General features: G+C 36.1%; 1 protein-coding gene across 2 annotated transcripts in view; it reads left to right on the top strand.

Annotated features, from left to right (window-relative positions):
* Positions 1–22967, top strand: part of PSMD14 (proteasome 26S subunit, non-ATPase 14) — a 46315-nt gene extending 23348 nt beyond the window's left edge. For both annotated transcript variants that reach the window (XM_036386779.2, XM_036386780.2), the window contains 7 exons: positions 555–625; positions 1597–1747; positions 13597–13704; positions 16823–16897; positions 19245–19370; positions 20516–20578; positions 22763–22967. In XM_036386779.2, the coding sequence (XP_036242672.1) occupies positions 555–625; positions 1597–1747; positions 13597–13704; positions 16823–16897; positions 19245–19370; positions 20516–20578; positions 22763–22861 (693 nt within the window). In that variant the 3' untranslated portion in view covers positions 22862–22967. The remainder of the gene's footprint in view (positions 1–554; positions 626–1596; positions 1748–13596; positions 13705–16822; positions 16898–19244; positions 19371–20515; positions 20579–22762) is intronic.
* Positions 22968–27193: the final 4226 nt, after the last annotated feature.

Raw genomic sequence — 27193 nt, 5'->3', positions numbered from 1 at the left:
TGAAATGTGCTTGAAACAGGCATGGGATAATTCCTTTGTTACTCAGAGCTGCACTCCATGAAAATTTTAAATTCTTTTGTCCTGACTTTATTCATGTGCATAATATAAAAATCTGCAAAAAGTAAATATATTATATTTATCTTGAATAAAACGTGTAGAGCTGAACTTGGGACAAACAACAGGCCACTGTTTGCAGACCAAACAGAGGACAAAAAAGTGATTTCCTATGCCTATTTAATCATGTTTACTCATAGTGAAGATTACTTAAATAGCAATTCAAAATAATCTTTCAGGATTTAAAAAATCACATTGAAATACATTTCTAAAAATTATATTTTGTGTTTAAGGGTGTTCTGTCATGTAGTACTAAAGTATTTCGTTATTTTTTTAAACAGATGCTTATGAATATTTTTGTTTGTGTAAAGTTACAAGTTACAAGATAATATTGCGTCATGTACAGCTACTATGTCTTTTAATAATATTGCTTCTGTCTGTCTTTTAATAATATTGCTTCACGTACAGCTACTATGATTTTTGTCTGTTTTTTAAATCAGGGTGTCAGTGTGGAGGCAGTTGATCCTGTATTTCAAGCAAAAATGTTGGATATGCTGAAACAGACGGGAAGGTAAGGCACTGTAAAGAGGGCTGACAGTCACAAGTACTCCCTGCACGGTTTTCAGAAGAAACGGCTGGCTTTCTGCAAAACTTGTGATCTAAGGGCTATTGATAATGTTTAAAAATAAGTAATTGTCCCAAAAATTAGGTGAGTAGCATAGCATGTAATTCAGTCTCCCTCATGCATTTCAATTGTCAGGAGATTGTCACTCCTGTTAAATCTACAGCTTTGATTATCACCCAGAAAGATTAGAATGCTGCTCAGTTTAGCATTGGCGATCACTACACAGCACCTGCTTAAAAGATTGATTTTTTGATTTAACCCTTCAAATAAAATTTTAAAAATTTTTGAAGTTATAGCTTACTCATGAACAATTTTAGTGAAAAGAAACGGAAAATAATTTTGCAAAGATCCTAGTATTTAAACAAATTTTTATTTCACTCCTACCTCTCAACAGTTGTCGTCTGCTTGCTCAAATTCTTTTACTGTGGGAAAAACTTCAAAATTAATGTTAGCAAAAGGCTCAGCAGCTGAACAGAACAGTGCAAATTGCTTTTTGACTGAGTTCCTAGTTCTACTGCTGGTTTAATTGATATTTAATCCTTTCCCACCGTTGGTTCCCGTTGTCCATGTCTGAAATGGACTTTCTGCCGTGAAAATTCAACCTTCGATGCCAAGGAGTTAAAGAGTAGATATTTACTCAAGTGCTGAAAGGGTAAAAACTGGTTCAGGGAAGGTGTGGTAACAGGGTGAAAAACTGAAAGCATGATCTACCACTGCTAATGTGTATCCCTTAATGATAGCCCTCTTTTGTCTCATTTATTCATGTCCATGTTTTCACCATACTATGGTGAGTAATTTAAATATTACTAATGGTGTTTTTTTCACAGCTCATCACAATTTATGCCCTGATATGTTCCTGTTTCTTCTTGTGATAAGTGTTTATGTTTTTAAAAATCTCAATGTCCTCTTTGTTTCAGACCTGAGATGGTAGTTGGTTGGTATCATAGTCATCCTGGCTTTGGCTGTTGGTTGTCTGGTGTAGATATCAATACTCAGCAGAGCTTTGAAGCCTTATCAGAAAGAGCTGTTGCTGTGGTGGTGGATCCCATTCAGAGTGTAAAAGGAAAGGTATAGTAGGCTTGCTTTTTATTTTTAAGGTATTTCAGTAAGATTTAATACAGAAGCACTGTAAATAAATGTAAGTACTTGATTTTTGGAGGCCCATAGCGTATCAAAAAAAAAAAATTAAAACCAAAATTTCATTGTAAATTAAAAGATCACTTCCAGTTTGTTCTGCAGCTTAGATAAGTAGTCTTTAAACAGGCTGGAAGTCTTTGATATTGTCAGTACACATAAACAATCATAATCCTCTCTTAATATTTTGCTATTCAGGTGTCACTCAACAGGTTTACAACTAATAATCCAAGTATACACTGTTTTATATATTAAATTTTAGCTACAGATTCTGAGATCAATTACTAACAGATTGGAATAAGTTCAGCCCCTTAACATGGGTACTAAGAATGCATTGATTTCCAGGCATTGCATATGACGATTTTTATTAAAACTTCTATTCCAAATGTTTTGGGCAATAAAACTTTACAGAGAAGTTGATATCAAGCATTTGAATTTTTAGGAAGCATGCAGATAAATGATTAAGTACATTAAATTATTATGAAAAGAGATTTTAACTTGCAAAGCATATTGGGTTATAGTTGTCCTTTGTTGAAATCTCTTTTGTTCTTGTTTAGTTCTCTTTTTATTTCTTTCTAGCCCCATATGCCATTTTCCTATTTCCTGCCTCATGACAGCAGGGAGCAGCTCTATTATCACCTTCACAGAGCTGTCTGCAAATGTGAGAGGCAATTCGATTTTGCTCAACCACAGGGAGAGTGGATTAGAAAAACTACAGAACGTACAGAAATTGGCTAGGTGGTTTACTGCTTTAAAATACTGCTGAGGTGTTTTGTTTGAGCATGCACTCCCATTGTACTGTAGAATAATTATTGAAATGCGTCATGGTATATATGGATGATATTCATGTAAATTTATAAATATTTCAAAAGTGTTCATCTTCTATAAAACTGTACTATCATATTTCCTGTGAGGCACATCTTATCTAAGATACCAAACACTATGAGTTCACTTAATTTCATAGCAGAATGTTCTGAAGCTACAGTTGCTGTTTCGGTTGTTTTGTTTATTTTTTTTAATTCTGAATTTTATAGCAAATACCTTTATGTAACGGGCAATTGAAAAATTGTTAGCTTCTGGTTGTTTGGAAGATATTAGACATCTGTGGAAATGTTGTTCCTTTTTAAATTGCTTAAAGAGTAGAAGAAAATACAGGTAGTCTGGGGGGCGGGGGGGATAAGATGCAGTAGAACACTTAATTATTCCTAACTTATTTTTCCTAGAACTTTTATTTTCCCACTCCAATAGAAATGTTGAAATAGGATTCTTTTTGTTTTGACGAAAAATAATGTCAAGACTATTACTAGTAATTAATTTAGACCTCACTAGCTATTAAATCCATTAGGAGGAAAAGCCTTCTAATAAGTCACACTGCACACTTGCTCACTAAGTGCTTCTTTTTATAATAATTTTATTGCCACTGTTGTTTGACATAGATGTCTAGATTTGAGATCTTTGAGATCTTCAATAAAGTAATCTTTGGCATATTTATTTTGAATGTGAATAAATTTTTGTCCATCTAAGCATTTCTCAGTTACAGCTGCTCTTATGGCATTGCTGCCAGTACTTGAGATTACTGGAAGTCTTGTAATGTTTGTTTTTCATACACATTTTTAGCTGCTACAGTCAGATTAAATTACGTTCTCAGGTTTCATGTTAAAAAAAATTTACATCTGTCATGTTTCTGGCAAGTGCATCCTTTAAAGCTTAGAAATAAAAAGAATCTCCTAAATTATGAATACCACTTGTAATTAACTTCTTGGTTTGGAAGATGTGGAATGTGTTCGAGTTTTGTGATCCTGGTTGGCAAGATCACTTACACTAAAAAGTGTTTGGATTGTCAATGAACTGAGAGAAGAGCAGATATGTTATTGTTCAAGGGGGGTTTCTCAGGTGAGGTTCCAGTGCTTCATGTGCCTGGGTAACTTATCATGGCACCCAGAGCCTCTTTGTGTGTTACAGAGCCTGAGCTCAGCCTATTTCAGGAAAGTATCTGCATTTGCCAGCATGAAGAGCCACTTGCAGAGGTAATTTTGCTGGTGTAGTAACCATTATACTGGTGAGCTTTAGCTACGTGAGTCCGAGATCATTACTCATTATACCTTATACTAGCAGGACTGTCTGGCAAAAAAATATAGTGAACATGTGGCATAGAAGATTTTAATATGGCATGTTTTGTCTGAGATTAGATGTATTTAAAAGCAAAGCCCAAAATAGCACATTAGCTAATTTTAAAGCTGCCTCAGGGCAGGTCCATGCCCATATAAATTGCCATAGTTTATGGTCAGTGAAGCAGTCATGGCTTGTGCTAGTGAAGAATAACTGGGGCAGAGGTTATTTTCATGTGTCAGGAAGTTGCAGTGAATTCTGATGAGGAATCTCAGGTTCACCCTGACTAGCTAAAACATTAAAAAGCAGTTTGCCCTGTTACTATAGAAAAGGAAAACTTGTTAACTTCTTTGTTAACTACCTTGTCTCCATACACATTTTCTGCGTAGCACAGGGATGTATGATTGCAGTTTAAAAATAAATATACCTGTAATTCTCATCAGTTAAAAAAAAAACAAACCAGTCATTTTATATCTTAAAGCCAATGAGCAAAAATAAAAAGTCATATAAAATCCTTATATAAAAATAAACCCCCTCATATAGATCTGTGGATTAAATGCCAACTGCTTTAATGACCATTTTAGGTCTGGGTTATTTTTGCATAAATATAGTAGGACACATGAAGGACAAGTAATTCCAAATTACTTTACATACATATTCTAGCATACAAATTAGGTTTTTTTCATGTCTGTGTACCATATTTTTCAATATTTAGGCTAATAGTGCTCTAGTTGTCTGTAAAATAAACTTGCAACAGTGCAGTGAATTTTAACTGAAGGTCAGTGTTCTCAGAACCCAGAAAGGAAAAGCATTGTTCTGACTTTTTTTTTTTAGCTTGATTTCTTTGAATGAAGTCAAAGTAAGCATGCTGAAATATGGCCATTGGGGCAAGCTGGCTAGCTGTTGTTTCATTTTATACTTATTAATAAACTTTTCTTTTATCCCCTACAGTTTTCCAGTCTGTGCAATGGAAGCTGTAATACATATTTAGAAGTAATACATATTTCACAGAAGCAGTAATTTCATTAAAGATCTGGAATAAAGCTAAATATTGACATTTCATATTTATTTCCAACATACACTTTGAAATGTCTGTACAGAGAACCATAAACCTTTGCCAAATGTTAAAAATAAATGTGGTTTTTTGGACCTCAACTTAGCAGCTGTTCATCACCTCTTAAGGAAAATATAACTATACTAAACCCACTGTAACATGGTAGCTTTAACTCCAAAAGCATTAACTTACGGCATTGCACTCACTGTATTGTTAAATTAATATTAAAAAAATAAAAGGGTGGTGTTTTCTTTTTTGACGTGTTTTAAACTTTGGGTCTTTATTATAACAAAGTCACCATTTAAAATGTTTTGTTCTTCTGAGAGAGTTAATTGGTTTCCCTTGATTAATAATTGCTTGCATAAGGATCGATAAAATATCCAAAATTGTCAGAAGTCCATTTTGTACATCTGAGAAACTTGTTGGCAGTTGTGGTGTTTAGCAGGGTTGGTAGCAAAATCTCCTACTCATACAGCAAACTTTCATTTCTGTTAAACCATATTTTTTTTCTAGCAAGGCACTGTCTGGAAGATCTGTTGGTTTATGGCAAAATTCTTTTTTTAATTGTTTGCTGAGGAAAATAGTTGTCTTTGCAATAACTTTTTTATAAATTCTGTTTCAGTCACCTCAGACAGATAGAAACAAATCTGCTATGCATCTTAATCTTGTGCTTAAAACCAGATCCAGCCACATTAATAAGAGGATTTTGCTGTGGTACTTTATCCTTATCTTAAACTCATTCAGATGGTAAAAGAAAATAAATATGTACATTTAGGTAAATCAAAGTAATTCTACTTGATCTCTATAGATCATTTTGCCCAACTTTGTGGTGAGCACAGTTTCAACGTTGAGTTCAGATCAGGTCACTTAGTGTTTTGTCCACTTGGGTCTTGAGATTCAACAGCCTCATGCCAATTCCTGTTCCAATATTTTATTTTTCTTGCAGTTTGTTTTTTCCCTTTGTATGCATATGGTCAGCAGCTGCTCTTTTCAGTTTATTACTACTGTCTCTTGCCACATTCATCATTGAAGAACCTTGTCCTGTGGTCCAAGCAACCTCTTCAGGAGCTGGAAGGTTTTTTACTTCAAAGAGACAGAATGTGGGCTGTGCTCTGAAACCATTTTGTGCATGCGGTTTCTTTTTATTGGTAGTTAAAAACTGCTTTCTTTTGTTCAGCTTATAAGATCTCTGGAATTTTATTCAAAAAGGAGTAAAAAAGGTGCTGAACTTTATAATTTGTTATTTTAGTAATTTTTGAAGTATGAAAAAAGTTACTCTTATCATGCTGGAGAGAGAGAAAGATACAAGCTTCTTTTATCCTCCTTATACAAATGAAAACCCTGAGGAGAGCTGGAGGACTTATTGCAGCAACCTCTCTCCCCTTTTTTGTCCATTGGTACTTGTAAATCTAAGTGACAACCTGTGCATAATTAGTGATGTATATGAGCATTACAGGGCTGTTAATAGCTGGTTTCAGGTTTTTTTCTCTTCAGAGTAATAGATGGTCGTTCTGCTGCATGCTGACCATAAAAATAGTGATTTCCAAGTAGTTTTGATCTCTTGCTACTTTTATGTTCCAGTTTAGATTAAATTTCCTGTGTATTACACTGTTTCAGATGGGTGACTTCTGTTTTTGTGCTGCAGATCTTCCTAGTTTATCAAGACAAATGTGTGTGTGAATGGTTTCATAATTTGGTAATTACTTGTTAGTCTAAAATACTGAAACCAGTAGTAGACAGCAATTTAACAATTAATTTCCTGAATATTGGAATTACCATCTAGCTACAAGATTTTCTTCAGCTGAGCATGTTTTACACCAGTTTTTTGAAATATTGCATGGTTTTAAAACTCCACTCTTTTATCAAAGTGCTGTTCTTTTTCCTTTGAACTTGTCTTTTTCCTTTCTTTGTTTGAATTAACCACAGGATTTAAAGAGGCTTTGTTTTTTAAGAAGGCAGAAAAAGAGCAATCCTTGAAACAAGATGTGTGGAGGCTCTAGTGTAATGCCTGAAATTTAAAATATCTCATTAAGAATAAAGTTTGTGAGAAGTGTAAGCAGATTGGAGCCACCTAACATGACTTTTTTAATATACCTAACTCCTCCTTCCCACTTCATGCACTTGTTTTGATCTTTAGTTTGACTTATTCTTCCCTAGACACAAATGAATTCAACGGTCTTCAGGGTACAGTTAAAAATAAGTAACACAGTTGAAATTAGTAATTAAAAGCAACTTAACAAAACAGTGAATTGACTGTATTGTCACTGCTTTGGAGACGTGTCTATTTATTGTGAATCATTATGCAGATAGCATGTAGAGGAAAATGTATTTTAAAACGTGATGCCTACAATTTTGTCAGAATCTTTTATACCTGGAACAACTTCCATTGTTAGAACTGGATTTGCTAATACTTTCCTATTGTAAATGGAAGAATTCTAAAATGGATAACCTAACTGTGCAGTATGTAATTTTGATTGACGTATCAAGAGTACCTTTCTGGACATTATGCACAGTGTGTAGTACATTTAGGTACTCTCAGTAATGTGCGATTTCTTGCCATTGACTGGACAGAAACATTGTGGTTTGATCTAGGCAAGAACTGAGTTTCCATAGGAGCCTGGTTTGGAGAGTAAGGAAGTTGTATGTTTGTGCTGGATTTGATCACTCTTGATTCAGTAAAGATTGATGTTCCTTTGCTTGGAGAATCATATTTGTGGGAGATGAATTGTGTCTGCATCACAGTGTGGGCCACTTGGCATTTTCAGTTCAGGCTGTAGAAACCTAGGCATAAACTACATAGTGTTATTACTGCCAGTGCACCACTGTTTTCTTACATTTTCTAGAGTGGTGATACATATCCAGATTCACATATTTTGCATATTTTACCTCCTGTTTTTTTAATGGAGTGCTGAAATTGTTAGTATCAATCCTAGTGTTCCAAAATTTGTTCTGTAATGTCCTTTGGACTTCTGATTTAATTAAGTCATGTACGTTTACCTATTAAACCATTTACATAGGTTACTTGAGTTCATGCCCTTCCCTAAAACAGAAAGTTTTAAGACTTAATTGAAAAGTATTAAATGTTTAATTTCCTTTTGCTGTGGTGGATGTAGAATAGTCCATTTATCTTCATTAAAGCATATAGCTTTAAAACTTGTGGCTCAGCTACATGGGAGTTATGGATGCATGCCCTCACTTGTCAAGATAAATGTATTATGCTGTAGTTCTCTTCCCCTTCCAGTATGGATATTGAAGTTGTACTGCAGATTTGACCACAAGTAAATAATTCTCCAAGGATAGAGAAGGAAAATGCACATACTCCTAGGAATATGTTTTCCAGAGCTAAAATTGATATTTTATAAATAATTTCCATGTTGCAAACTTCAAACTCACAATCACAGCAATTCAGTGATATGCATTTGGCATGAGTCAGTTTCAGTTCTTAGTGCTTTTCATTGGAAATGGCATAAAAAGTACGATTTCTTTGAATTTTTTATGTTGTGGGCTTGCAGGGGACAGAAGATGTTCTTCACTTGTAGCTGTCTAACAGTGCATGGCAGCATAAATAACGAAATGGTCATAAACCTGAGCTGCACTTCTCTGGTCACATGTTCCATTTCATTTTTAAAGAATCTAGAAACAAACTAAGCAGTTGATAACAGGTCAGTTGCAGGTGATAAAAGAGGTTTTAGATGGGACATTACTTCTTTTTCCACACCTGGCAGAACCACACTATATCCTTTGCAGTTGTCTTTAAGGACTGGTATGTTTGTTCATAAACATATGGCATAAACAATACATCACTATTTGAATTCCAAGGATACAATGCATTTTTAAAGATAGTCACCATATGCCATAGATTCTTCACTGGAAAAATATTGATGTTAGATTTTTTTTTTTTAATTTAAACAATAAAGGCTGACTTATGCCTAACTGAAGTTTACCACTAAAATATAGTGGGACTTGAAAAACAAAGCTATTTTATTCACTATTGTTTGGATATTTAATATTGGAGGGGTTTCAGAGTCAAGTGTGTAAAGTACTCTTGAATTAATCTTTTTTTTTAAATGCCCCACAAAGTTATGACAACTGTTTTAGAGTAACTGATAATATTCAAGTATGATCAGTATCTGATAGTAAGAAACTAAAGAGTGACAGCATTCACACTTGCAGGAGAAGGTAAAAAAATCTGGCCATTAAATACCCTAAATTTTCATCAAGCCATTATTTTTAATAACTGTGGAGACTCTAAGAGGCCAGATTTTTGTCTAGCTAGCAATTGAGGTGTCCAGTGCTCATTTTATGTTGTGAGTAAATTTTAATCATATTAATTATAGCTGTCCTGAAATTTACACAGGACATAATTGTATATTTTCTTCCTAAAAATAGATTCTATGGACTCTAGTGTGGGCTGTTGACCCCAGGCAAATGCTAAAAAAAAATGCTGTATAGTTATTGTTTTTTAGATTATTATGCATTTTGAAGCTAAGACAGATGTACAAAAAGATGCAGTTTTTATTTTGTATTGGCAGCTTCCAAATATTTAGTATCTATTTCCAAGAACTGCAATTAGTAAAGCATCCATGGTACTGAAATCCACACATCCCACAAGCTAATTATATTTGCAAGGTCAGATTGAATACATATTTTCAGAAAAATAAAGGGTTATATAAATGTGTCTTCTACTTGGCTGTTATATCACAGTTTGTTGATCTGGAGTATAATGTGTACAATTCACAAATTTGTCTGATAACAGAAAGTGGTGTGTGATTGTGTTTATTTTACTAACCAGTATATTCACAGCAATCACTTCCAAATATCTCTCCAGTAAAGATGTGTTAATTACAAAACAGACAAGGTCTTCTATTATATTAAAGCTACTAACAAGAAGACAGCAGGAATCACACATGTAAATAGCATCATCAACCCCTATTTTAGTCCTCTGTTTTGATCTGTGAGTTGCGCATAGACCAAAGGTGCTATTAAAGACTCAGTATATGAAATAGGCAGCATTATATGAACAAAATTTATTCAACAAGAAAACAGACCTTTAACATGAATTTAACAAGCCTGAGAAATTATAAACTCTCATATGCTGCAGATTCATGCAGTGATAATAAACAAAAAAGGAAAGTAAGAGGTTTCCTTAAGCTAGCCAAACTGCTAATGGTTTTGTTATAAGCTGTCTGCTGTTGAAATGACCTCTGAAAAGTCTGGAGACACTTACACAAGGAAAAATTAAATGGTCAGAGTGGTGAAAGAGTTGCACTATGGAAGTGCATTTAAAAAAAATTACCTTCAAATTTCTGGAAAGCATCCCAATAACATAGACTTCTGGTTAACTTTTTAATGCCTTTTTAGGAAAGGAATTTAGCATGAAGCTTGGAAACAAATTTTTACTAGAAGAATACATGCTGTATTATATAGGTAATTTAAGTACAATGAAAGCTTAAATTTTTCGGTTGGGAAATACTGACATTTTACAACAAAAATCTAAGCAACGGAGTGGTGATTCGTGCTGGGATTAATTAATCCCTAGAAGTTCTTTGTTCAAAATACTGTGTCTAAAGTTTCCATCATAGAATAGGGGGTGACCATGTTTCTGTCATCAGTCTGCATCATTCTGTACTTCGAAATACACAAACATAGAGAGGAGACTTTAACTTGTACACACCTCCAAGTGCTCACTGGGGCTTTTTTCTTGGATCTTACTGTGGCATAATTAACACCTACTTCACCCATTGCTCATTAGTACACTGGACATTAATGAGTCTATTTATTTTTATGTAATCCTCTAAAGGCAGGACTGATTTATGCTCACTGTGAAAAAAGCAACTACATTTCATAGAAGTGAATATGTAGAATTTATTGTGGTATTTATGTTTTTATTATGTATTAGGTCTAAATTTAGCCTCCAGGTTGCTGAGCATGTTAGTTTCTTTAAGATGGTTGCTATAGTGATAGCAGCAAATTCCTTTAATCTTAGTGTAGTTAAAGTATTTAGTTACTATTGGTCATCAGAGTGCAACTAAGATGAAAAATAGCATTTGCAAATCTACTTTTTGTACCCCTCTGAGATTGTAAGAATTGCAATTTTATCCCTTTTAAAAGCATAATATTTGGTATTTGTGATTTTCATACTGCTTTCTGTTAGATTTATATTTGTTCTACTTAGGAAATACTTGCATGTCATTCCTTCAGGAAGAGAAATAGAGAGTGCAGTGTATTCCCATGCTGCTTGTACCAAAACACAATGAGAGTTAGTTAAGAATTAGTCAGAATTAAGATGTTTGAGCAATATTCAGTATCACTCATAACTAATTCAGGAACTTGTTCTTATATTTTAATGTGAAATTTAACTAATCTGAAAACTCTAACCAAAATGTTGAATTTTCTTGTAAAAAAGGTTTACTAATATTTTTATTTTACGTGGCTCAAGCCCCAAAACAAATCTATGCTGGACAACGCCATTCTTTCTGGATAAGCTCAACATTGTCTAGTAAAGTTCTCAGTTAAATTCAGGTCTAGAAGCAGGGCTGTTAGTAAGCTATAAAGCAACTCCTTGTCATTCTGGTATACTTCCAAGTTCATGTTTCTTGCTCCTCAGGGTAAATTTTTGCTTGCTTAGGTTTTTTTCCATTATCTAGCTAGTCTCTGGAGAACTGCTGGTGTGCTTTTTTGGTGGTTTTTTTTTTTGTTTTTTTTTTTTTTTGCCTTGCTTTGCTTGACTTTTTAATTTATACTGCCTGTTTGTTATGGTTGGACATTTCCAGATGTTGAAAAATTAGAGCATCTGGTTAAAAAGGAATACAAAGATACATACAAAAGCTTGTCACAAGTGTTCTAAGATAGAGAAAAATTGTAAAAAATGAAACAACCCAATTACTTCTTATGTTATGAGAAGTAATGTATAGATACATAATAATTGTTTTAAATATTTTTGAGAATTATTCTAAATGTAATTCCTTTTTCTGTAGCATTGGCATCAGATAGCGTACTTCTGCTGCATTCTAAATCTGAATTGTGCGGTTTTTTTGTCAAGAAAAAAAAATCACTGGTAACTCACTTTAATTTGGTCACAACTGAACATTGTTAATAAAGAAGATCTTTTTTGGAAGGATTTCTGCAAGCAGTTTGAAAACATGGCATATGCAGGTGGATCTGGCCAGCAGCTGAGAGACCAAGCAATAGCCCTTAGTGGCACTCAGTCAACACCACTGTCTCACTTGGGTCTCAAAAGTAAATCACAACTGGTGATAAGTTTGTGGGTTTTTTCTGTTTACACCTGATTTTTTTGTTGTTGTTGTTATAAATACTTGCCAATTAATTTCATTTCCACATGAAGGACCTCAGTGTTTTTTCTTCTAATCCTAAAAACTACACATTATTTAGTTATTAGTATTTGTGTAAATGGAGAGGAAAATGCTGGAACAAGGTGGGAGACTGTATCACTTTCTCTGCAGATTTCAGTGACAGTGGTTGATTTCTTGTTTGTTCAGCATAAACGAGGTTCAAATCTAATTCCTCAAAATATCAAACCAGCCATGTAAATGCTTCTGTTGTCCAACTCACAGAGAAGAAAAGAATAAAAATTATTATAGAAAAGCTGTTAAAAGGAGATTTAAGTTAATAACTCTCCAAAGATATGCAGACAAGATGCCTGCAAAGTCTGCCTGGTACTGTTTTAGTGGATGTGCAAGGCTGTACCTGCACTGGTCCAGTTAAAAGACTGGAACCTAAACAAGAATTATTCTTGCAGTTACAAACCTGTGCTGGTCAGCACACAGTAAGAGTGGGTTTGATTGTATTGTTGGTAGGTTCTTAGGTCTGTCTCAGCTCCTATAGGTTTTGGACAGGAGTGAGGGTTTTATTGCATGGGACCATGAATTTCTCTTTGCAAAAATTTTTATAGACAAATATAGCACAGGACAGAGTAAGAATCAGTGATGGGTTTACATTATTTGCAATCAAATAGCACTGAATACTGCCTACCGTGTACCTTTAAATCATAAATGACCTTGGTTTTCTTTTACTCTATTTTTTACTCCTGAGCATGACACTGACAAGGACTTTTTAATCCATCAGACAGTTTATAGACCCTTTCGTAGTCACAAGAAGCAAAAAGCATCTGACTAGAAGGGAATACATGGGGCAAGTTCCTTGCTGGCTATAATTTTGTTGTCATTTCAAGTATTGTGGTAGTATAATTGATGTGACAGGACTGGGCTTTAGACTTGGTCCCTTAGCTTGTGCTCACTTTCAGTTTTAGTCTCTCTCTGTCATTCATTTTGATTGGATAAGATTTAGGTGACAAACATATGCATAGTTTTGAGGCTTAGAGTAAGTGCACATAAAATTCAATATTATATGGTGATATAATGTATATAAAGCTTACAGTTCCATGGAAAAGGTAATAATTGGTGTCACCTTACAATACAAGGCAGTGTAGTGTGCTGATCACATAGCCAGCAGGAGGTTCTTTTTTATTAATATTATAATTAAATGATTTTCTGGATAAAGGCCAAAAACAGATGAGAGTTGATTGTGCCTTGTCCACTGTTGCTTGGCTCTATTAGTTGCATTTTCTAAAAAGAATTGACTTGACATCTTGTTTTTACAGGTTGTTATTGATGCCTTCAGATTGATCAATGCTAATATGATGGTCTTAGGACATGAACCACGACAAACAACTTCAAATCTGGGTCACCTAAACAAGCCATCTATCCAGGTAAACCTAGTGCTGCTAGTCCTGTAAATTGCAAGATTTATTTATCAATTTTTGGGAAAGGTACTTAAAACAGTAGGTTACAAATTATTTATTGTTCTCCCTGTTGCATTTTTCCACATGCATTTATAATTGATGTGATTCATCAATGGACATGTGTATGTGAGGGGTTTAAAATTGAGCCCTAAATTAGCTACCCAAGGGTGAATGCATGTATTTAATGTGTACAGCAAAGACTGAAGTATAAATTATGGAAATGCAAACTTTAAAAAGTGACAATAGATGACATAACATGTGATGCAAGACAAGTGCTGTTTTCAGTCCTGCTGAAAAACTGCTGCTTATCAACATCTCATCTTTCTTCAAGTTAAGTTACTCACAAATAAATTATGGAAAAAGTTCTCTCTTTTCTTTTTACTGTAAGTTTCTAGAGGTTCTTACTCATTATGTAATCTAGATTAAACCTTGTGTCTTAAATAATTAATCCTCGATTTTTATGTAATGCAGTCATTTGCTGAAAAAATGGTGGAGGAGGATATTCAATGGATAAAATAGATGCTTGATTGGCTTCTGCTGTAATGTTTCTTTTGAATACTCATTTGTGAAACTTAAATATTCAGAATTTGATTTCTGAAGTTGACTTTCGCTAAAAAACCAGAAGTTTTGGTCTTCACTGAAGCAAGCCTTGATTTTCAGAAATAGCTTCTATCCTGAAATAAGTATCCTCTGGAGTGATTAATGCTTTTATCCCTGTCATTCTTCTTCCTCACTGTTTTTCCTTTAAAAACTCTTCCCCCTTACTATGGGTTCTAAAGGCATGTGTCCTTAAACCATGGAGCCCAGTTCCTGCTTTTGTTTCCATTACTTGAACAATAGAAGTAATATCTTGCTAGGTAAACATCCAAGAAAAAAGACCGTCCACTAGTCAGAGCAGAACTGAAATAATGGCTGAATTTGTGCTCTGGGAGAGTCATTCTTTGAGAGGTCCTAGACCACCATACGCTTATCTGGTGAAAGATAAGTTGGGTTTTTTTTTTACTACTACGTTGAAACTCTTTGCTGTTAATAAAAATGCTAGCAAAAAGGCATCTTAAAATTAAATAGTGTCTGCTTCAGGCTGTGTTTTACTTTTGATTTTTGAATTGGTCAAAACTGCAGACAATAATGAGTATGAAATATGCAGCTAATACTCTTGATTGGATGTAGACAAGCCCATGCTTGCATGTTTCAGGGCTTTTCTAACTGGGCTTTTCTAGACCATGTGTAATGCTTTCCCTTGGAAACCCCTACAGTATTGTTCAGCTTCATTATTTTAAGATCACTGTCACTACAGCGTGGCATATTTTGGCCATGGGATTTTGGGTTTCTGTTATTAAAATGGATAGTTTTTGTTTGTGTTGATTTTTTGCAAGCTGGCAATGAGCTGTTGCAAATGTCACTGTTATGATAAAAATCATAATTTTAAATGGTACTCTATTTCTAAAGCTGCAAGAGCTCTTGCAGTGTTGTTTTATTTTTATTTTAAGCCTTGAATAAAATTCTGACCCAGTTGAGGACAGAAGAAAACTAAATACTGATTTCAGCTGGGCTAGAAGCAGGAATTACTTAGAAGACCTTACTTAAAATCTCAGGAAGAAGAATAATAGAGTAGTACATGCCCTTGGTTCACTCCCTTTTTGTACGTTTTTTTCTTGAGTTCCCTTATCAACAGCCTTTTTTACAGTTGTTTACCTTTTACATTTGCCCACTCTTTTAAAGGGTAGTTTCTGGAAGGGGGGAGGAAGGGAGAGGATAGTGGGAGAAGTCAAATCTGTTTGTCAAACTTTAAGAACTTGAGGAAACTTCCTAAATATCTACACATGAGTTTATACACAAACACCAAAACCTCATATGCAGTAATTTTGAGTGGGATAGGAAAATGGCAGTGGAAATTACTTACAGTTAACAGTTTAAACTATAAATTCTGTTATTGATAATAAAATCTGTGTTTTACAAGCTTAATTAAAATAAGTTGCACAAGTAATGGTTTTATGTAAGTGCTAATTCTCGTAACTTTTCAAGTAATTTTTTATCCTTGTATATGTGTTTGCAATAGAATTCTATTTAAAATGTATGTATGAAAACATTTTCAGCTTTCATAGAGATAATTCTGTAATGCTGAAATATTAAGTTGCACAGGATGCAAATACACATTCATTTTGTGTAGCTGTAAATATATATTAAATTTAAATAGATGGAATGCTTGAAACAGAAGATTTATCACTAATTCAGCATATTTATGTATGATTTATTCTATCTTGTTCATAAATGTAAACTTCATATGTGAAATTCTATTTGAAAATAGACCCTATTAGTTGTGATGAGGATTGATCATAGAATTTTACCTCCCCAAATATTAATACAATTCACCCTTAAGTCATAAATGTAAAAGGAAATGTCTAATGCAAGTGAGCAAAACAGAAAATACATGCATACAGCTACCACTAAAACTGATCTCAGTTGATCAGATTGTATTTGCAGAGGGCATACTTGTAGTGAAAAAGGTGGGAGTTTTTTCCTTCATTTACAGTTAAAAAATAAAATTAGTGTCAGTATCCAAGGTTAATTTGATACACATTGTCTAACTGAGGTTTTTGCTTGCTTCAGTTAATCCCTCTTCATGTTGTACCCTGGAGAATTAACTTGGGGATGTTGACAGTGGTTATAAATAAATAGATAGCAAATAGTCTTTTGTTAGTAACAGAATATTTTAATAGGAGTGATAACCACATTTATTGAGAGAGGAAGGATTTGAGAGAAATATGTTTGTGCATATGTATCGGTCAAATGTTTGAAGGCAGTTACCATTTTTTCTTATTATAGTTGCTACTGTGTGAAAAAAAATATCTGTGGTTTAGAAATAGAAAACATAACTGTCAGTTAATGAACACAAAAAGAGAAATAGAACCAGGTATATTTACTTCATATCTCCTGGTAATTTCTGCATTTTTTTTCTTGGTGTTTTTCCCTTTATTTGAGTCATCTTTTAAGGTGTTTATATTGAAATGAGCTTTCTCCTTCTGATATTTCTTAATTTCAGCGGTGGGTGATTTTAATTCAATTTCTCCCCTAAATTTTGCAGGCACTAATCCATGGACTAAACAGACATTACTATTCCATCACCATCAACTACAGGAAGAATGAACTAGAACAGAAGGTAATTGTTTCAGCTTTAATTCAGAGTACCACAAGCATTATACAAACTGTTGTGGCAATATTCTGATTTCAATGGCTGTTACTTTCAGAAATTGTTTAAACTCTCCCGGAATAGGTGGCTTCTCTTCCAGAAAGCACTTGAATGAACAGTCATTGTGATAAAACTTTCTAAAACCACATTCTAATGACCATATTAATAGTTTGACAACATTTTTGTCCACCTCATTGAAAGTTGTCATTCTGTTCTCTGTACCTAAGTTTGTGCAAAGTTTCAAGTTTTCAGTGATGAAGCTGAAAGACATACTAGCTGCCTTCAGTTTTCACAGGCTGGAATTCCTGAAGCTAGGAGAATTTTTAACTGTGTTTTCCAAAATGGAATATATAACCAAGGGATGTTGGGTTTTTCCTTGCTGTGATCACTTTGACAGAAGGTACTTCCAGTTGGTATGATTGCAACTCCCCAAGACGTCACTGAATATCAGGAAGTAGTGATGTCCTGCATTTACAAGAAGAAATATTTTGGAGTTACTGGCAACAAACATTTTTTGCTACTTTTGCATCAAATGTCTTCAGGTTACATGCAAAATCTAGCTTGAGAGTCTCAACCAGGAAAACAAAAAGGAAGGAACAAAGCTTATGTATCATCTACAGAAGTTAATTCTTGAAAAGCCAGATTCTATCCTCTGTATATGTTCTCTGATATGTCTGTGCATTTTCATGGCCTTGTTAGGGTTATAAATTGATATCAAAGCTTATGATGAAATGATCAGAATAGTTTTTTTACAGAATTCAGACTTTCTGAGTTACAAGTAATAAGAAAAAAAACTAGTTTCAAATAGTGCAGGAATATGTGTGCAAATTAAGGAGTTGGAAAGAATGTGTGAAATGCACAACCATTTTTAGTGCACTATCAGACTTCCAAGACCTCACTGTTACTGAGATGAGTAACTGATTGAACATAACCAGCTCTCTCAGGAAATGTCCATGAGGCTTCCAGGGGGTTATTGTTTCCAGTCAAATGCAACAATTGGCCAAATCCAGTCTTGTCTGAAGTTCCAAGTGTGTATTTTCGTCAATGGCTTTATAAAAGTGAGTTATTACCTTTGCAAGTAGGAGAATAATCTTGACCAAGTTAGAAAGACTTTAATCTGTGAGGTAACAACTCTCTCTCACATCTTTCATGAGGCAGCTTCATACATATCTCAAACCCCCCTCATGATGGTGGTGATCTGTTATCTCCATCTGTAGTAACAAAAGTACATGCTTCATGTATTAGATTAGGAGCTCATCACACCAAACCTTAATTTTAAAATCAAGATAGCCTAGCTAAACTGTCCATATGCAGTTTGCCTACGACTCCTTCTGTCAGCAGCTAAGATCTTGCTAACACAAATTATGACACAAACTTTCTTCTCAGTTCACATGTTCCAAAGCTAGGTTGCTTTGGAAGCTCTACAGAGGATGAAACAGGTACTTTTATTCAGGTGATAGCAATTACAGGGATTACCAGTTCTCAGAAATGTCTAGTAAATGTTCACAAATTGAAGGCAAGCTGAAACTGTTTGCTGAAGGGGTCCTCCCTATAGTCATCAAGTGTGCAGGAGATCCACAAAATACACTTCCTTTATTCATGAAAATAAAGAAATTGCTATTGTAGCTGTTCCTTTGCTCTTTCAAGATGACATGAAAGTGTCAAGTAAAACCTTTCAAATATATGCATTAGTGCCTGCCTTTATCACCATCAAATCTCTGCACATTTTATCCTATGTTTTTTATGCTTGCTTATTCTTTATGAGGCAAAGACACACAAGTCATGCTTTGGTCACTTTCAAAGTCTGTTTTACTGTCAGTTGCTTGCATACAGATCAGATAATCAGTGAAGCCTGTGTAACTACTTTATGAATTTAATCCAAGCATTAAAATCTTTTTCAACTTCATCAGAGGCCAAAAGCTTCAGCTATTCAACTATATGGCGGCTAAAGTATTCAATTTTATCTTAGCTCTGCTACAAGGCAATTGTGCATTCTTAACCTGCAGCAAAAGTAACAAATCACAGAAAACAAATCTATGTATTCCTGTCAAAGTTAATGTGACCCATGTTTTCATGCCTCATTTTCATATTTAGGATTCAAGAAGTTCGATCCTTTAAAAGTATGCAAATCTATCTTCTACTGTAGTAGAGTACTCTAGTAGTTTATCATTGTATTTCCTTTATTTAAACACTGACATTTTAAGATCTATTTTTTTTAATATTCTTCTTACTATAAATCAGTTGGCTGTCAAAGAGATCTTCATAGTATTCTGAAAGTATTTTGTGGTGAATGCTCTAAAGAGGTTTTGTTTTGCAGATGCTGCTAAATTTGCATAAGAAGAGTTGGATGGAAGGTTTGACACTTCAGGACTACAGTGAACATTGCAAACTCAATGAAACAGTAGTGAAGGAGATGTTAGAATTAGCTAAGAATTATAACAAGGTATTCATATCCCATAATGATAGTATAAGTGTAGCTGTGTTTACGAAGTGAAGAAATTAGTTACCTAATTTCAGAACAAATTGGTTATCACAAGCTTTGTTCAGAATGACTGTAGTTTGTACTAATCAGCTAGGTATGGTTTCTGTGGGAAGTTGCCAGATTAGCTCCTCAGGCACTGCCACCAGACTTTTGCCCTAAACTTTTGTCGAAGTGTTGAGTTACATGCTTTGCTTTGAAATGTGAGTAATCATAATCATGTTGTGTTTTTACTTAGTGACAAGAATATAAGATTTCTGTAGATCAAAATGAGCAGTCAAATTTTTCAATCCTTCAGTCAAGGATTGTTTGATCACTGTGGCAGAGTAAAGGTTATTTATCTGTGTCAGTCTAGTAGATAGGCTATAAGTATTTAGAATGCATTCCAGAGCCCAATTCAATGTTCTGTTTAGATATTTGTTATTGGTGAAGAAGAAATTTGTTATTGGTGTTGTAAGAGGAATCACAGCTGCTTGTACTGTTTTAATACTGACACACTTAGAAATATTTCTTACAAATACTAGATCTCAACAAACATTCTGTGAGTAGTAATCATGTCAGTATTTCTTAACAAGTGTTTTTTTTTTAACTCCTCAGAAGTCCTTACAACCAAAATTCAGTATCACATTCACTAGTTAAGTTAGTGGATGAACTTCATGAAGACACTGTACTTGAAGGCAACATAACAGTATCAAAATATATTAAAATAAATTACTTTAAACAGTACAAAAATTGAGATCAAATCTCCAGTAGTTGAAACCATATAGAAATGCTGGGTTCAGTTCTATTATTTTAACTGCTTTCAACTATCTTTAACTATTGATACTGCTCATTTAAGATTTTTGCTTACTAACATTTTGGTGAATGTGTGACAATAAAACCATTCATAAGTATTTGCCTTGATCTTTTGCACTAACACTCAGTAATTAAAACCACGTCTGCTGAAAACCTGAAGTACCTTTCCTTTTGACTTTCTGAAATGTGTTGCTGTTTGATTTTTTTTCCTTTTTTTTTTTTTTAAGGAACGGAATTGTATTTTGAGAATCTGTGGCTTGGGAGAAAAGTAAATGAAATCTGAAACACTGACCTTTTCTGTGTTTCTTTCACAGGCTGTTGAAGAAGAAGATAAGATGACACCTGAACAGCTGGCAATAAAAAATGTTGGCAAGCAGGTGAGGTGTGATGAATTAGAGTGAGGTGGAATGATATGCTTCGTTCATTCTAAATACTAATTCTTTACATGTGCGGAGGTGATTTTAGTTCTACATGTATGATATTCTCAGTGCTTCAAATGATAAATTTATTTTTGTTGGAGGTCATGCAATGAACAGGTCTTTGACTGTAGGTAATTGGCAGAATGTCTGCAAGCCGTGTTCTATATGTGTTTTTATTACATGCTGAGGAACAGTGTTGAAATTTAGTAGTTTTCCCTTTTCCATCTTCATTTGTTTTAACTTCTACTAAGAGACATAAAGATATCCAAGTCTGTGTCAGAGAGACCCAAACTGTGAGACACTTAAAAATGGTGATCATGGAAACAGAGGTTAGGGTGGTGTGTTTGTACATTATCATGTACATTGTCATGTAAAGAGCCAGCTCACCCCTGTCTTCAGTTCATGAACACACTGTCAGTGCTTAGCTCTCAGACACACTTGGGAGGTAGGCTCGGTTCCTTTGTATTGGTGTTTGAGGAAAACTGTTTAGGACCACAGCTGAAACTGAAAACACCCACTCAATTCATTCCATCCCTTTGCAATGTTAGGATATAATGTCTTCTTGAAGACTCAACAAAAAACTATTTCTACATTTGATTTGAGGAAGGTTGAGGAAATGTGCTCTTCTGAGCAAGGGGAGAGTAAAGGAAATTTTTAAGAGCTTGTGTTCAAGAAGGGCAATGAAAACAAGAAAGAGCTTTTAAAATATCAAGTGTGTCCTTAAAGAACCAGTACTTATTGTATTGCTAGTAGCAGTAGCAGAATTTAAAAGATTCTGGATTGCTCTTATGTGTCAGCTTCTAGCAGCAATGTCATAACACATCTGCACTATTGTTCAGTCACTCATGTATTTCTGTAGCATTCAGAACAATGGAGTTTATGCACACCTACACATACATAAATATATACATATAAGTATGTAAGAAGACTTGTATTTTAAGGGTTATGATGTCATCTCAAACAGAACCTGAGCTTCGCTAGTTGTTACGCATACGTGAAAAAACTCTATTTTGGAGCAGTTCTTCAAAAGGAAAAGAATTTTTTTCCTGATAAAATGTTTAAGTTGCTTTTAAATTTAAAAAATGGTTCAGTGAAGTAATTTTCAAGTGGAATTTTTTATGCAACTTAGATTAAAAGCTTTGTAAACAAGCAGCCACTCACACTATAGGGATATTATGTTACTGGGTGTATAATTTGTTAGGAACCGAAAGAATGTTGGACAACAGGTCTAAACTTTGAAAAGGAGTTATTTAAGAAGGGCAGCATACACAGATTCAGTAGCACTCTTCTATATAAATTTAGATGTTCATTACATTTTGACATAATTCCATCTTTAAAGAAGTTACAATTCCCATGCATTATTGTCTTCCATATTTTAATTTCTTTACACACAAGAATTGCTACAATAATACTGTAATAAAGTTTAGACATCTTTTTGAGGTATGCCTGATATTTTTGCAGTATTTGGAGATTAATTATTTCATATCAGTGATGAAACTGAAGAAGTGCATGGGTATGATTTTCAACCAGAAATAATCTTATTGTTGCATGCAGATGCCCACAAATGCCTACATCAGTTGAGTAATAGTGTGTAAAAATATGTATTTTCAGAAAACTGCTCAGACTTAACATTCAATTCCTAAGAGCATTTGACAGGGCATTGTTCATGTTTCTATGGGTATGGATACACTCATTTTCTTGCAGTCAATGCAACTATTCAAAGACTATGTTAGATTATGCCTGAATCTTCACAGGATTAGAACACACATTTGCAAAGATCTGAAAACAAATTGCAACATACCAGAACTAAGATTAAAATATTGGCCTTAGCGAGATGTATAGAAAAATTCACATGTTGTGTGTTGTCCTTAAAACTAACTCAACAGCTGCCACAGTTACTCTTGATATGCTGGATAGAAATTTACTTCCTAAGCCTATCCTCAACTTAACTGTTAGTACAAATTAATAAAATTTTGTTTGTGGGAATTCAGTCATTTGCTAGGTCTTCCTAGAATGGAAAATTTAGGAGCATTACTGGCCTGTGTTCATTAACTCACAGACATCTTAAATAGACTTGAAGTAAATGAAATATTTCAGAGACGTGTTTCAGTCATCCCTCTCATGGCATCCTTTGTATTTCAGGACCCTAAACGTCATTTAGAAGAGCATGTGGATGTGCTGATGACCTCAAACATTGTCCAGTGTTTAGCTGCTATGTTGGATACGGTTGTATTTAAATAACTGATTTACCGTTGGTGATACTTTCTGTGTATATTTGTTTATTGTTTCTAATACAAAACAGAGACTGTTGAGGCTCTATTTGATTAAACGGAGACATCTGACTTCATTTGCAATGTAAGTGCAGCACTATAACACCTCTCAGTCTCTAATTGTGCATTTGCTTCAGTTTCTTTATGTCAAGGTCCTCACAGATTCCAAAGCATTCAAGAACACAATGTGGGGAAAAAATTGAGTACCTTTTCATTTAATATTTTGGGGGGGGGGGGGGCGGGAATCAGTAAGACATATATATTTTGATTGTTGCAACACAATAAAAATACATTTACAAATCTGTCTTAAGTTCTGGACAGTGTTTTTTGAGAAAGGACAGCGGGAATTAACAAACTAGACAAAGTGTTAGTAAACATTCATTTTCCCCCACTGTAAAACTACTGAGATACTAATTGCTAGGAAAGCAAAAATTCTCTACTGGAATTTGGCTCCCATTGATTGCCAGTTACTCTCATGGAGATTAAAACAAAAAAATCATAGTGCTGAATTCTGAGGATGTAGAAAACCAAAAATGCTGAAAATTCCTCTGTCAGTTCCCTTTGAATATTATTCAAACCCTAATATCTACACAAGACAACTGACCTTAAGAAAATTAATTCAGTTGCTGGTAACTGAATCACAGAACTCTCACAAGCAGTGTCATAAATAGCAGTATTCTGAGAATAAACATTAAAGTGACAGAGGCTGTTCTATGTTACATGAACCCACCCTCCTGTGAGAGAACATACATGAGATGTCCATATATATAAATATGTGGAAAGAGTCCCAACTAGAATATGACATTTTAAACCATTTCTACTGACTGGAGAGGGAAACGCTTGCAGGAAGGCAGGTGGGTTGCTTGGTTTGAAGCAGGCAAAGCCAAATATCTGGGTTTGGAGAGTGACTCTGGGTTTTGAGAAGGGACTGACTGGAATTTTTCGTTAGGGTTCTTTTTTTCAAGTGTTGGATGTTGCTTATGTTGATTTGATTATTTTGTCTGGGCAGAAGTTTTCTTTTTCTCTTTACTGTTGGTTTGGGGCTTTTTTTAATAAAGAGCAACAGTAGTGGCAGGCTATCTGCAAAACTATCTCTTGTTGAAGATAATTTTTTTAAAATTCACTTCTTATTTGCATACTAAGGAAATAACACTTAAATTGTCTTATTTTCTGGCTTATGCCCATATTTACTTACACTTTACCATTCAAAGATTTTTCTTTTGTTTGAAATTTCTTATTGAAGCCTTTTAATTTACTATTTTAGACTAACTCTCTCTCAAAGTATATTTAGCGTGCACTTACTTCAGAGGGAAACATGCAGATTTTTGCAGCTGCCCTCCTTATGGCCTTCCCTCTGCCCCCACAGTAGGCAGTGGAATATCAGACTGGGAAAATGGAGACATACCAAACCACATTTGCCTGCGTGTAGTTAAATGGAAGTTCTTTCTGGAGATTGCCACTGCAAACCTGCGGGTGGTTGAGGAGGGCTGCAGTCAGGCCTCGCATTGCCGGCTGCGCGCCCGGGGTGAGACGGGGCAGGAGCTGATCGAGGAACCTGCCCTGGGGCTCGTCTGCCAGGGGGGCTCTGCATCCCTGCCGCTCTCTACTCCCACACACACGTGTAACACCACGAGGGAGACAGAGTTTGGCAGGTCGTGGGTAACATGGCACTGCAGAACAGGAGAGGAGCTAGCGCAGTGCTGCAGTGTATACATGCGTGAGAGGCTGGTGTAAGCAGGGAGACAAACCAGTGAGTCTTACATATTCTAAATTAATTTTGACAAATGTACATCTTGCAGAGGGTAGCTGAAGGGAGTCTGTTGGAGACGCAGATCTCCCGTAGTATAAGCTTGTGCTGTGGTACCCTGCTTTCTATTCACTCCTCAGTTTAACTTGGAGACACAATTTTCCATTTACCAAGATGTTACATGAATAATAAAAAGGCAGGTTTTTGGGGCATCCTTCCTTATTTTTGTCCAGTGCTTCAGGAGCTACACAGCGGATTTGGAAGAATTGTGTGTATGCCGTAACCTGAAAAGCAGCAGCCCATATATGATGTTGGAAGAAGAAAGATTTTCAAGCAGCCACCTTCTGAGCCTCCAGCCGCAATGGAGCAGACCTTCATTAGCAGCATGACCCCTTGTCACCTGTCAGCGTGAAGGACGGGCATATTGTATTAGCAAACCTCACTCCATTCTATGACGATTCTGTAACACCACCTGCCATATCCCCCCTATTATACCAGTTTAGGAGTTGTGCACTGAAGATTTTTGGCATATATTAGCACTTCCATGTGATTGGCAGTATACCACTGAATTCATTGCAGCTCTGCATCTATATGGCTGTAGCTCTGCAATTCAGGGCAGCGTTTCAGAGGGTTTATCTGCATTTCGGTCCATCTCCTGCCTGTATAAGTCCATTAATGTTCTGTTGTTGCAAACAGGGAAAGGGAAGGGTGAGCACTGGTGAAACAAGTGTTGGAAACATTAGTTAGAACTGATAATAATGAAACCGTTTTCTTAACACTGAGAGAAGGTGTGTATGGAAAGTTGCATGTGCTGAACCACTCGAGTAGAACAGTGAACTGCTTGCTTTTTGCTTCATAAATTGTCTTATTAGAATAATTTCCTTGCAGAGAGTGTGTGTATGTCGGCATCTATGAAACACCAAATAACCAAAGTAGTTCACGGTTAAGAAACAGAAAAATAAATGGCCACGGGATTTGAAAGCAGTGAAATACACATTCTGTCAAGTCATCCTGGTTCTAGTCTTCTCTGGATTTGAGTTTGCAAAGTTTCAGTCTGGCTTCAGGCAGTTATGCCGTGGTTCGGTTTATTATGTGGTGGTTCAGGCTGCATTACCTGTCAGTGAAATTTGAAGCTGGCTGCTGATGTCACCTGGGAAGAGATGTGGTCTGTAAAATACCTGAAGTCCAAACCACTACGGGGACAACACTAAGAAAAATGGAACAGGAGAGCTCCTGCCCGGTCAAAAAAACCCGAACCCCAAACGCACAAAAAAAAACGAAAAACAAACCCCATGCTTTTAAATTCTCGGGCAGGCTTCCCTAGAAGAGAAACTGAGACTGGTGCTTGGCCAAGGCGGGATGGCGAGCGGGCCCCCTGAACTCTTCAGGCTCATCCTTGCACCTTGGAGGGTCCCGCTCTCAATAGCGGGGGGCTCGGCCGCGCACCCCGCGGGACCCGCGGCCGGTCCCTGCAGTCACCGGGAGCCCCCGCCTGCCTGGGAGCGCAGCCCGGGCCGCGGAGACCCCCCTGGGCAGAGGGAGCCGGCGGCTCCTGCCGCAGCACCATCGAGGTTTGGGTTTCTCAGCTCCGATCGACCCCGCGGCCGGGGCGGGCCGCGGCCCCTGGCAAGGGCGCTGCCAGAAATCTGCCCCTCCCGAGAGCTGCCCGCGGGACTGAGTCACTGAGGGAAAGCAGGCACCGAGAGGAAAGAAATCCGGAGACGGGTGGGGAGGTGGACGCCTTCCACGCTGTTTTGCTGATAATCTCAGGCATTACGGCTCCCAGATAAAATATTTATTTACTAAAGAACCCGTAAACATCGCGGCAAATACATTAGGGCACTTCGGCTGCGGGGCTTATGATTATTTCAGAAGTTAAAAGAGATGATACGCGGCCACTGTCAGCGGGGACGGAGGGTGTATTTTCCCCCGCGAAACAGGCACGGGTGGGAAGGGTGGGGGCGATGCGCCGGGGATCGCTCAGAAGAGCTGGGGGAGAGGGACTGCGCCCCGCTGGGGACAAACCGCGGGGGTGAGCTGAGGGCAGCGGCCGCCGAGCCCCGCGCTCCCCTCGCCATCGCTCCCCAAAGCGCCCAGGACCCGCTCTTCTCCCTGACGCACAAAGGTGGGGTACACGCGCGCAATATTTGGGGAATCGCAGGGTTCGGATTTATTTTGCAGCCGTAGTCAAAAAAAAAGCAAAAAAAAAAAAGCTAGAAAGGTCACACAATAATGAGCTCTCACAGCAAACACACTATTCCCTTCCCCCTTTCCCTTCCTTCTATCTCACAATAAAATCATCTCCTTCAATTTGCCATGATCGTCGCGACCAGGAGCCAGGTGATTATCCTAATTAATGTCTATCTAATTAAATTACTGTCAGCGGTTAACCAATGGCAGAAGCCGTTTCATCCTCTCCACAAGCAGCAAGATCAAAAGTGAGTCTTTCCTGATTGCTGCATAGTGTCAATTGGCCAATCTCTTCTCCCTGGGAAGGGAGGAAAAAAAAAAAAAAAAAAAAAAAAAAAAAAAAAAAAAAAAAAAAGTAAATCAAAC

Source organism: Molothrus ater, chromosome 7, assembly GCF_012460135.2.
Source record: "Molothrus ater isolate BHLD 08-10-18 breed brown headed cowbird chromosome 7, BPBGC_Mater_1.1, whole genome shotgun sequence".
NCBI lineage: Eukaryota > Metazoa > Chordata > Aves > Passeriformes > Icteridae > Molothrus > Molothrus ater.
The sequence above is the reverse complement of the archived record's forward strand: the minus strand, read 5'-3'. Positions and strand labels throughout refer to the sequence as shown.